The sequence below is a fragment of the Acartia tonsa genome, chromosome 4 (assembly GCF_053477335.1).
Source record: "Acartia tonsa isolate MP-2025a chromosome 4, ASM5347733v1, whole genome shotgun sequence".
Classification (NCBI taxonomy): Eukaryota; Metazoa; Arthropoda; class Copepoda; order Calanoida; family Acartiidae; genus Acartia; species Acartia tonsa.
Genome location: NC_137263.1, coordinates 11,931,178 through 11,943,629, shown reverse-complemented (window position 1 = coordinate 11,943,629; position 12,452 = coordinate 11,931,178). Strand labels below are relative to the sequence as shown.

The following is a 12,452-nucleotide window of genomic DNA, read 5'->3' as shown; positions in this document are numbered from 1 at the left end:
GGCTTCGCCTGCTTTTCTGGATTCAAGGGAATTTGCTCCCCTGCCTCATCTCCGTCTTCTTCAAATGGTTCTGGGGGAGAAGTTGGGTCTCCATCTGTCATTGCTGGGGGGTAATATGGTTTTAACCGACCAACATGTACAACCAAGTCCTCCTTTTCTCCCGCTGGTATTGTCTGAATTTTGTATAAAACGTCGGCACACTTCTCGGTAATTAAGTATGGTCCACTCCAATGTTTGGTCATCTTCTTCTTTGCTTTACCATGGTTGGGTGCCAAATAAAAAACTTTATCGCCTACTCTGAATTCGCGATTGCTGTGGTACTGCAAAGCATTTCTTCGAATGGTGCTTGCTTGACTCTTCGCCATGGCTTCATACATGGTCGTGTATCTGTCCAACAAATTTCTCACGGCTGTGGGAATATCCTTGTCATCGTCGGGGTTTGGTAACCGCAAAATTAAATCCGCGGGTAGAGTAGCCTCTCTACCCTGGAAGGCGAGAAAGGGGGTCACGCCGGTGCTGCTGTGGATCCTTGTGTTGTAAGCCAGGACAACTCCAGGTAGATACTCTGGCCATAGAGTCTCCCGTCCTTGGATCACTGTTCTCAGCGTCTCTTCCATGGTCCGGTGCCACCTTTCTATGAGGTTGCTCTGGGGGTTCGCCACGGGGCCTAGCTCGTGCTTAACACCGAGCTTCTGCAAGAGTTTCTTCATGATGGTGTTGCAGAACTCTTTTCCCTGATCGCTGTGGAATGCCTGCGGACATCCAAAGGTACAAATGAACTTGTCCATGATCGTCGTGGCGACCTCGTCAGCGGTCTTCTGTTTCAAGGGGTACGCTTGAACAAAGCGCGACCATCCGTCCTGCAGCGTCAGGATAAAATTGTATCCTTCTGGGGTTGTGTCGAACTTGCCTACCACATCCATGTAGATTGTCTGCAGAGGATACCCGTTTTGAATGGGCACATGCGCTCCTATCTTGATGTTGGCCTTGATGTTCTTCTGGACGCAGTCATGACAGACGGCGATCCTCAGGCGGATGTCTGCTTGATGTCCCACATAGTAGAAATTCCTCAAAAACTTTGATATCGTGGAGTGCATGCCAAAATGCGCTCCAGTGGTAGTTCTGTGGCAGTGAGTGAACACCTCTTCTCTCAGGGACAAAGGGACCATTATCCTGCGTCGCTTCCCTGTGAAGGTTTGTATCTCCTGCTCAATAACTCCATCTTCTGCGATCCTCAAAGTGTCAAAAATCTCGGCCAGCCGGTGCACGTCCCTACTCTCTCCACGCAGAGTTGCCTTATCTGGTGCACGCCGGTCAACGCCAATCCATCTACGAACCTTCTCTAAAATAGGGTCGTCTAACTGATGCTTGTACACTCGGTCTCTATACCGTTCTCGGTTGTCAGGAAGCTCGTCGACAGGCTCATCCTCTACAGCTCCGACGTACTCCTCTTGCTCAGCCTCTTCCTCGGCTGTCGGGTCTGGCATATCAGCATCGGTGCGCCGGCTTAACGCGTCGGCATTGGTGTTGAGTCTCCCCGGCCGATGAACCACACGGAATTCGTAACCAGCCAGCTCCTCTGTCCACCTGGCCATCATGCCAGTGTTCTTCTTCAGTGACTTCAACTGCTTGAGGGCGCTGTTATCCGTATTTATTTGGAACGGCTTGAAGCTCAGGATTGTCCGAAACTTTCTGATGCCATAAATAACTGCGGAGGCTTCTCCTTTCCATGAGGGATATCTCTGCTCCGCGCCAGTCGTCTTGCGTCCCATGGCGGCGATCAACCTTTCGGCGCCATTCTGAACCTGACTCAGGATCGCACTGATAGCTCTTCCTGAGTAGTCGGTGGTCAGTTGGAACGGGGTATCCGCTTCAAAATCAGGCACAGCGCGGATGGGTGCATTCTGGAACTTGTCCTTCAACTGCTGGAACTGCTCATCCATCCCTGGGGTCCACTCTAGCGTCGTGGCTTTCTTCTGTGCATTCATCTCACACGTCAAGTCGGCGTACTCAGGTATGAACGTCCTGTAGTACCCGTAAAAACCGAGAACACTATTCAATTCGGCGACAGTCGCTGGCGGCGGCCAGTTCTTGATACGCTCCACATACTCAGGCACCATACCAATACCTTCATGACTCAGCATGTGGCCAAGGTACTGTATCTTCTTCTGGAACAGCTTGCTCTTCTTTGCCTTCAGCTTGATTCCAGCCTTGCGGTGGGCCTCAAAAACCTGTCGCATCTGTGGTACATGATCCGCAACTCTCAGGTTATACGATATTACATCGTCGAGGTAGCATTGCGCTACCTCGCTCCCCAGCGGGTTCATTGCGGTACTGATGAATCTGCTGTAAACCGCTGGTGCTGTGCTGATGCCGAAGGGCATGCGGCAGAATTGCCACAAACCCGTTGGCGTGGCAAAAGCCGTCAGCTCCCTGGATGCTGGATCGATGGAGATGTTGAAGTAGGCGGCTGTGGCATCTAACGTAGAATATACACGATGTCCTCCTGCGCGGTCCAATAGAGTCTGTATCCTCGGCAGCGGGTAGCTGTCTTGCTCTAGGCAACTGTTTAACCTGCGGAAGTCCACTGCCCATCTGATCTTTCCATCTTTCTTGCGCACAGGAACAAGGGGGCCCGCCCATGGCGATGAACTCGGCTCGATCACTCCTTGGTTGAGCCAGTCGGCCATCTGCGCCTCCAGGTCCTTCAACATCTTGGGGTTCAACTCCCTGTATCTCTGCCTGATGGGCTCCGTCCCTGGCTTGAGCTTCAACTTCATTGTTACCAGGTCTGTGTGCCCAGGGGCCTCTCGACTGAATATGTCTCTGTACTTGTAAATGAGCTCCTTGACTTGCTTCTTGACGTCGGGGTGCTCGTTCAGTAGCTCGTTGTCCTCCATCTCCAGGTCCTCCCACACTTCCTTGAATGTGGGGTTCTCCATCTGCTCCTTCGTCATGGGCTTGTTGGGGTCGCTTGCGTAGCTCTCGGACATTGACTGGATAACTTCGTGGGGCTCTCTCAACACCAAGCTTTCAGTGTTGATCACCATACTGCTGTCCTCACAAATCTCGGCGGTGAACACACACCCGGCCGATGCGACACACGGCTGCTCCTGTAAATTCACAACAGGTATGCGGACAATCCCATTTTGCTGGGCTCTGTATACTCCTTCCAACACACGCACTGGACTATCATCTAAAACGGTCTCTTCTACCATGACAGTCATTTGTGGTCGGAGTTCTCGGCTAGGAAGAAAATTCACGACAGACACTGACTCTGGCGCGAGAATCCTAGTCGCTTGGACGGACAAACGGACAGGACGCGGCCGCTTACCTACTGCGACGGTTTTCAAACGAACGGCCGGCCCTTGGGAATTACGAAGCGGTCCCTTGACATTACGTGTCCAAACGTTTTTGCGCTCAAAATCTGCTTTTGCTTTGTGCTTAAAAGAAAGTTGCGCAACATATGATTCGACGGAATCCGGTTTAAGTGCTAAAAACTCACGTGAATGGTGCACATTACCATTCGCAAAATTATCTTCTGCTTTACATAATTCTTTAATAGTGGGTTTACAAACATTTAGGGCACTACTATAGCTACTTATTTCTGCATTCAATTCCTCGAAGGCTCGTAATGAAACACTTATCTGAGGGTTGGGGGGCGAGTGCTCCCCCGGCGGTTTTCCAGACCGCTCTTCGTCTTCTGAGGCACTTGGAGCCTCGTAGTCGATGGACTGCACAAGCGGAACTCTCGTCTGCTTCACGACTAACGCCGCCTGCACCGGTGATGAATAATCTAGAACTCCACGAATCTCCTCGACCCACTTGCACCCAAGATTGATGGGGGTGCGAAGCTCAGGTATAACCAAGGCCTCTCGAATGTAGCTAGGACAGTCATCTCCCAGGATGACGCTGATGTTGTAAACACGGCCGATGACGTCCATATCTCCGCCATTCGCCGCTGTTCCCACTGTTAAATCGCAAGGAACGATCGGCAACTGTAGTTTCCGGGCTAACTCCTCATTTACGGCGACTCCTTCGTGCAATTTATTACCGGTATCGATGAGACCATAGGTCCGCACAGTCGGTCCATTTGCACGCAGGCTGATCTTGACCATGGCCCGGGCGCCTCGTCGTCCTTGCATCTGGTTGAGGGTGGTAGGGTCTACAGCTGCTGAGGGACTCCGACCTACCGACGGGAGCCCTCTCTCACATTTTTTGAAGTCTTGCTTCTGTGGCCAACTGCTTCCAGACAGTTGACATCTCCATAGAACTGCGCCTGATCATCATCTCCTACGCCGCTGTCAGTGTCTCCAGGTTCGTTGATGCGCATCTCTCGCACGGCGTGGCGGCCACGGTCTTGCTGCTGTCGGCCGCGTCCACCGCTGTTGGCGTTCTTCTCCTGGTTTCTCTTGCGCACGTTCGCCAGCCGGTCCTCAGGAATAGTACACGTCTTCTGCCAATGGCCAGGCGTGCCACACCTCCGACAGTTGCCTTTCGGTTTGTCCTTGGTGGCACCGCCCGTACCCTTACTCGCTTGCTGCTTCTTTTTGGGGCAATTACGCGAATAATGGCCAGTCTGGTTACAATTGTAGCATTTGACGCTACTGTTTCCATCTCCGACCGCGTTGACCTCCATATCCTCGGTGCCGTCGTTGCGATAGATGACACGGTTGGATGTGGCGAGGCCATCCATGGAAGTATCCTCAGCATCTTCATGGTGAATAAGTTGGCGCTGCGTGGCAATCTCGTTCATAATGACGTTCCGTAGGACACCCATGCTGGTAATACTAGGTAGCTGACAGAAAACTCTTTTCCGTACCTCTCGATGGCGTAAACCAAGGGTTACCTCTTTCCGGAATTGACCTGGGTCGCGGTTGTCTGGGGAGTAGGCCTTTAACCACATCTGCTCTTTCTTAGCAAGGTAAGTTTGCGGAATCTCGTTCTTGCCTTGCGACAACTGCTTATACGCGTCCTTGTTGATGTCTGAATCCGAAGGTGCTAAGAAAATAGCATCCAGCCTCTGCATTACTTGCTCAAGGGTGAGCGCATCTTGGTTGTCGGCGACTTCTCTGGCCATCTGGAACGCTTCTCCGTCGAGACTCATGATGTATTGGCCTTTCCTGCCCTCTTGATCTGATGGGTGATGACGGGCAATTCTAAACGCATTGGCCATCTTTGTCTTGTGGCCATCCCAATCTTCTCCTGCACGGTTGCAAAACCGAGGGAAATTCTGCTTGTTAAGCTTCCGGCGCTGGTTCTCCAACCAAGTGTTGCCTAGCGCAATGAGCTGAGCGTTCTCATTCGGCGCTCCTTCTGCTTGTGCCTCTTGAATGGCACGCTGCAAATTCAACTGTTCTAGATCGGCAGCCTGGGCAGCTTGCGCCATCGTTGAAACTTAACGAAAGTTCTTCAAAATTTAAAGAAAACTTTACCAAGTTGGTGTTCCAGACGTCAGAATGGTCCCACACTGGTCTCCAAACACAGGGGTCTTCGTCCTTTCTGATCTCAGTTCTCATAAAAACTGTCTGGTTGCACACGATTGTCCGAAATTACCGTAGTTCCTCGGGGTAATTTCCACGTAAATCTCCTGTTGAGCACTTCGGTTTATCCAAGCACAGCTGACACCAGTTTGACTGTAACGGATCGGACGTTCTTACTAGCTTTTTAAAAACCAATAAAGCCCGCCTCGAGCGGTGTGGCGGCACTTCACGTTGAGTTGGTAACGTTGTGGCTGAAGCGATCCAAGAGCGAAGCAATTCGTTCCCTTCGTTTGTACGTCTCCGATAAGTTAAAGAACAAAACTGCACGCAAGTACCCACAGGGGATTTATAAGTTTCTGGATAATTAATGGCAGCTAGAGATAGCTGCATAAAAATAAGAGTGATACTCTACTAACAACTGTTTGTGCGGAACTGATGTATTTTCAATAGACAAGTATAGTTTACACAAATTGATGAATACATATTATATCAATATACATATAGGAAAATTACAGAGAGTATTGAAGTATTGAGGGGGCGTTTCTGATCATACAGGGATGGCTAGGGATACACGTAGGTCTGCATAGGATATATCAGCAGGCCGGAGTGTATGTTGAGTTTCCCGTTTAGTCACGTTCAGTTGTGCCGGGGAAATCTCCGTGATGCATTGAGGATGCCAAATCCCTGGATAACTGGAGCCTTTCTCTACAAAAGTACATAAGTTAAATATCGCCTAAAACCTACACGCGTAGATTATAAAAAGGTCAGATATACATATAAATGCGCAGCATTATATGTATATCAATTTCTTGGAAAAATATGGCCTCATATGAGATATCATAAGATTTTAACAGAATATAATAAGTACAAATGTTTCATAATTAAAACTCGAAATCCGTCATTTGTGGGCTTAAAAATTCAAATAAAAGTAAAATCAATAGAGAAAAATAAACGCTTTAAAATGGTACTAATTTCATAAAAATCTGTCCACTCGTTTAGGATCACGAAAATGTCATTCTGCTTATTTTACAAGTATCTCAAGTAAGACCCACTACACCTTTGACTTACCTAACCTAAAATAACCCATTAAAAGATACTGTGATATGACAAAAATGCATAAAGCTCTACAGTAATTGAGAAAATCCTGAATAGTTATTTCTCGCATCGTATTATAAACGGCTTTCCGCGGATATAGAATGTACAATTATAAGATTAAAACTAGTTTTTTTAGCCCCGTACCAGCTAAAAAAACTGGTTTTAATCTTATGATTGTACATTTTTATATTCGTAAAAAGCTGGATATAATACGATGCTAGACATAGTTTTTTCGTATGGATGAGAACCGGTTCCTATCCACCGGATTCGAATGAATACGAGAAAATATATTATTGTTTGTGATTATGTCAGGGGTGTATATTCTGCACAAGATTTATTTTTTTCCCCTGTTACAATTTTTTTTATTTCTACCCCCCCCCCCCTTGTTTTTTCTCGCCAGTAGGGGGGAAAATAAAAAATACTTAAAGAACTCTATATTTTATATATTTTATCCCTCCTACCACACATTTTTTTTGTTTTTTTTCACCAAGGACTTAGGAGGAGGGGGGGGGGGGTGGGAATTGGAAAAAGTGTTTTCAGTTTTCTTAAGTTTTACATTTTTTTTCCCTCTAACCACTTATTTTTTATTCCCCCCCCTCCCCCCCTGAGCAGGGGATCCCATGTAGAATATACACCCCTGGATTATGTTTTAAATATCAGTTATTTTTCATAGAATTAACTTAACTGGGGAGGAAAAAAGTTTTGCCACTTTCGCTTACTCCGTGATTATTAAGCTAGGTATTAATGTGAGACTATAGGTTAGTTGGGATAAAAGTTTACTTTTGGGTATTAGTTCACTTTGATTTATTCATTTTTTGGATAGGTTTCCAGGTTCAGGTGCTGCAGGCTAGCTGGAAGGTGGTTTAAGGACAGGTAAAAAATTTAAAACTTTTGTTTGAAGATTTAGAGATCAACTTATATTAAACCAAATATGCACCTTTTAGGATTTTATTAACATCTGAAGAAAAAATGAAAATTAGCCTCCAGGTTCAAGTCCTGCAGGCCTCCAGGTTCACTCTGGACATGTCGGAGGTCGATTGTGATTTTTTCTTTAAAACACATAAATAGTATCTAAAAAAGATGCTCATGTTGTTTGATATACTAATTGGTATTATCCTTATAGAAATTTTTTTTTCAATTTTAAAAATTTGAGTACACCCCCCCCCCCCCCCAAAAAAAAAAGCGAACTATGAACTCTGGTCGCAGCGCTCGGCTCCCTTGCCTGCCTAGCCGCAGCGCTTAGCTCCCTAGCCTAAAACCTAACCTAAAATAGTTGTTCGTCGTTGTCGGGGGGGGGGGGGGGGGGGCCCGGGGGGTACTCAAATTTTCAAAATTTAAAAAAAAATTTCTAAGAGGATAACGCCAAATAACATTTAACTCCTTAAGTTTTAAATTTTGATGTTATGTGGTCGCCCTGTATCAGTGTATATGTATCTTGCTTATTATATTTTACAAAAATTATTTCCTTGCATAAATTCATATAATATGTTAGGGTAAAGCGGGGCGATCTCGGTTTTGAGGTGAAGTCGGTATTTTTTTGACCACCTTCATTAAATGACATTTTTCTCCATGTTCTAATCGACTGACAGAAAAAAACATAAAATCAAAGGGGGGGGGGGCGAAAGTGACACTTTTTGAAACCAAAACTAAAAGTCAACAAAGGAACTCAACTAAAAAAAGAGTTACAGGTCTGAGATTTTGCATGGCAGTTGCTTTATAGGGGTACAATATGGAACTGTGAAGAAACGGCGGCGCAACCGCCGAAAACCGCCGTTTCCCGCCGAAATTTTTTTTGCCTTTTCTCGGCTTTACCCTAGATTTTTTTCCATAGTTCATTTTCAATATTATTCTTCAGTAGGCCTTATAAGCAACTAGCTTTTTTACAAACATTTAATTATACTATGTATATTTACTTTCCGACCGAAAGTTACTGTACGGTTTAATAAAATGTTCTTATTTAGGACGGAGGTACAAAGAAAGCTCCTTCTGGACCTTGTTGGTTTTGTCTTTCCTCTGCCGAGGTTGAGAAGCACCTGATTGTGTCTGTGGGCGAGAATTCATACCTGGCCATGGCCAAGGGAGCCCTCACAGGAGATCATGTCATGATTCTACCCATAGGTATGGCTACATTTTAGTTGATTTTTTTATTAATATATAATCTAGCTACACCAAAAAAGTTTAGATTTAATAATTTACTAGGTATCCTATTTTAAAAAGTAGTAAGCTTTTTTATCAGTAGCGAAGGATCTCGCAAACCGCTGAACCGCTTTAGTTAAGCTTATTTTGGGTCCAGGGAAGACTATTTGGGGGAGGGTATCTCCAAAATACGACCACCCCTAATTTCTTTTTCTTTTTTCATTAAATGAAAATGTGGGAAGGTAGGGGTGGGGGGGCTTCTAAGGGCGTAGCTGCTAGTTTGTAAATATTGTAACGGAAGTTTTAGAAAAAGTATCAAGGTTTTTTTTTAATGAATCTAAAAAAATTTATTTTCTCGTTTCGGGCATTTTGAGGAATTTTGTCATTTTGATAATAAATGAAATTTTATTACCTATTATACATTAAAATATTCCGTCAATGATATTTCCTTTTTTAGGACATCACCAATGTTCAGTCAATCTACCAGAAGAAGTGTCGGATGAAATTAATAAGTTCAAATCTGCATTAAGGTAAAAGTTTTTTATTGTGTATTTTTTAAAGAGAGGCGGCGTTTTCAGGTGGACCGAGTTCTACCACTTTAGAAAATACCAGTATGTATATTGTATATTCGCTGAAAAGTAGAGCTCAATCGGTGCAGTGGTTTTTTAGATTTTTATCATCAGACGGACAGACAGATGAACTAGTTTATTGTTCTGTTTTGTAATATTAGTATTATTTTGGTGATTATCACATTAAAAATAAAGATAAAATTAAGAAATGTTTTTGTGAAATTTGAGATCATGACTGTTTGTTTATATTTTATGATTTTTTATCAGTAATATTGCCTTTAGTTTCTAGAGCTTAGCGAATTGGAGGAATTGTCAATCAAATAGGCTCAAACAAAGGGGGGAGGCGGATGTGCCACTTTTTGAAACCAAAACTAAAAGTCAAAGGAACTCAAGTAAAAAAAGAGTTACAGGTCTGAGATTTTGCATAGCAGTTGCTTAATAGGGGTACAATATGGAACTGTAAAGAAACGGCGGCGCAACCGCCGAGAAAAGGCAAAAAAAATTCGGCGGGGAACGACGGTTTTCGGCAGTTGTTCCGCCGTTTCTTCACAGTTCCATATTGTACCCCTTTAAAGCAACTGCCATGCAAAATCTCAGACCTGTAACTCTTTTTTTAGATGAGTTCCTTTGTTGACTTTTGGTTTTGGTTTCAAAAAGTGGCACATCCGCCTCACCCCTTTAAAACATAAAGGAAGTTTCCTGAAAATAAAAATACCAGCTATCTACAAAATCTTATACTTTAGACCAAACAATGTCTAGGTGTAAATACTTAATATTATAGATTAAGTTAAAGAAACTCGTTTTTCACCTTCCGATAAATTTTTTCCAATAATAAGTGTAATTGAAAAATATTTTTTAATTATAGGAAAATGTTTAAAAAGCACGGGAAGGTTCCAGTATTCTTTGAAAGAAATTATAAGACTCAGCACCTGCAGATCCAGGTTATACCTGTCATCAAGGAGGATGCCACTCTTGTCACCAAACAATTTCTGGAACAGGGATGGATACTTAAATATTATTTGTTGATCATCATGTCTATTTCAATTTTTTACATAATTAAAAAGGTATACGATGTATACGATCAGAAATGATATCCCTATACAGTCTTTATTATTGTTCATTAAAAACAGATACTCAAACCAATTGCATTAGGTATCCATTTTAGTCGAAAAAAATGTAGTACAATATTATCATTTTCCAGTAAAACTTCGAATCCGGTTCATTTCCGCTGGACCGGTACCTGCTATACTGAAAAATATGTACTGTGCAGGTGACAAATAAATTAAGTATCGGTGCGGTCTTAAGGCGTCATCTCAAGAAATAGATCTGAATGAGATTCCTAGTCACGTACCTGTGGGTCAGCTGGCTGTACAGGGACAGCCTTACTTCCTGGTGGAAACTCCCAACAAGGAAACCTTGTTTGGTAGAATTAATCCTGGTTTTCCTATCCAGGTAGAATGTTGTTATTTCTTCTGTTGCTCAATAGACTTATCTTCGATTAATAACTTAGATATGTTTTACAAATGAAAACAACTTTTTTCTACTACTAAAAGTTAATACCTATTTTAAAATCTCTTTGTTTTAATGGTCTTCGTATATCTATATTTAACAACTTAATAATATTTTTAAATAAAAGTAACATGATGTTTGTCTTTCTGTCTCTCCGTTACTAAAGATATGATATCGCTGACAGTTGGACATATATCCTATAGTATACAGTGTAGCTTCTTAAAGTCCCTGGATTTTTTTTCTTCACATTTTGGAAGAAGGGTACTTCCATCCTCCCAAGAAATGCATCTGATGGCGAAGCCGCTAGTTTTACATATAAAAATATTACAACCTTTTTAGTTGTTACAAATAGGTTTTTAAAATAAGGTAAAAATCTTAAATAAATATTTTGACTTTTAGTTTGGTAGAGATGTGCTGTGTGGTCCTGACTTGTTGGATATGCCAGAACGTGTGGACTGGAGAACATGCAAATTATCACAGGTAAACATAAATTATCCAAGGAAAAGACCAGTGTTTCAGAGCCGGGAGCAGCAAAATTTTTGGTGGAGCCGGAGCCGTATTTTTCGTTAAAAACGGCTCCGGCTCCAGATTAGCTAAAAATGATTTTTTAAAGTAATATTATAATTTGACAACGGTCTATTTCCATATAATAAACTGAAAAACTATTGTTACTTAACAAATAGACACACATCATTCTACTTTTATATAGCTTTAATCAAATAAAAGCAAAATATTTTATATTATTTATTTTTTTATCAAATTCAATAATGAACAAAAATTTATATATTAATTTTAAGGTAGGAGCCGGAGCAGGAGCCGGAGCCGTATTTCCAGATACGGCTCTGCGGAGCCGGAGCTGCATCAAAATTAAACGGCTCCGACACCCTGGAAAAGACAATGAACGATAAATTGATGTACATTCTCAATAATGATAAATAGATTATAGATTAACATTATTGTTTGAAATCTTGGACACTAATTCTCAGAACCAACTAAAATTTCTTTGATACTAGTATGTGTAATGTGTTCCCTTTTCTCCCTGTAAATTAGCTCATGGTCGGTCAGACCAGTTTTGGTCCTGTAAAAAAATTCAATTTGCATTTCTTGTCTTTAATGGGCATTGGGTAGTTTAGATAATAGATTGTTCTAGATATTGTTCCCCTTTACACCTTTACCGTGAAGCATTATATTGGTCCAAGGTTTTTAACTATTTTGAAGGAGGGTATCTTCCACCCATCCAAGAGAAATCGTCCCAGGAAAAAAATCACCCCCCCTCACAATTTTTTTTTTCATTTTCTTTTCAATTCTGAATGTGAATTGGAGGGTCGCCCCCCCCCCCCCCCCTCCTCCCTTTAACTTAAATGCCTCTAGTAGGGCCGTAGTCACTAGTAATGATATAAACTTAAATATAAACTCAAAATCTGTTTTTTTTACAGGAGGAAGAGATCGACCAGACCAAAGAGTTTAGAAAATCATTTGCTGCTTTTGATTTTACAATGGAATAATAATCTTGGCAAGGCGGTCTATGGATATTCCAAGTTTATTGGGGACAAATCAAAGCTTTTAAACTAATAATTGCTCCTAAGAAGCAACATATCAATGATCAATGTTGTTGTTATAATTTTGTACCTGAATTTTTGTAATAAATATTTGATTACTA

At 42.7% G+C, this 12,452-nt stretch overlaps 1 protein-coding gene across 1 annotated transcript in view; it reads left to right on the top strand.

Moving 5' to 3' along the window:
* LOC145316097 (CWF19-like protein 1) overlaps window positions 1–12,452 on the top strand; it is a 20,514-nt gene extending 8,062 nt beyond the window's left edge. The window contains exons 9-14 of the mRNA XM_080156401.1: window positions 8,540–8,696; window positions 9,172–9,244; window positions 10,149–10,282; window positions 10,590–10,735; window positions 11,192–11,272; window positions 12,229–12,452. Coding sequence (XP_080012527.1) covers window positions 8,540–8,696; window positions 9,172–9,244; window positions 10,149–10,282; window positions 10,590–10,735; window positions 11,192–11,272; window positions 12,229–12,297 — 660 coding nt within the window. The 3' untranslated portion in view covers window positions 12,298–12,452. The remainder of the gene's footprint in view (window positions 1–8,539; window positions 8,697–9,171; window positions 9,245–10,148; window positions 10,283–10,589; window positions 10,736–11,191; window positions 11,273–12,228) is intronic.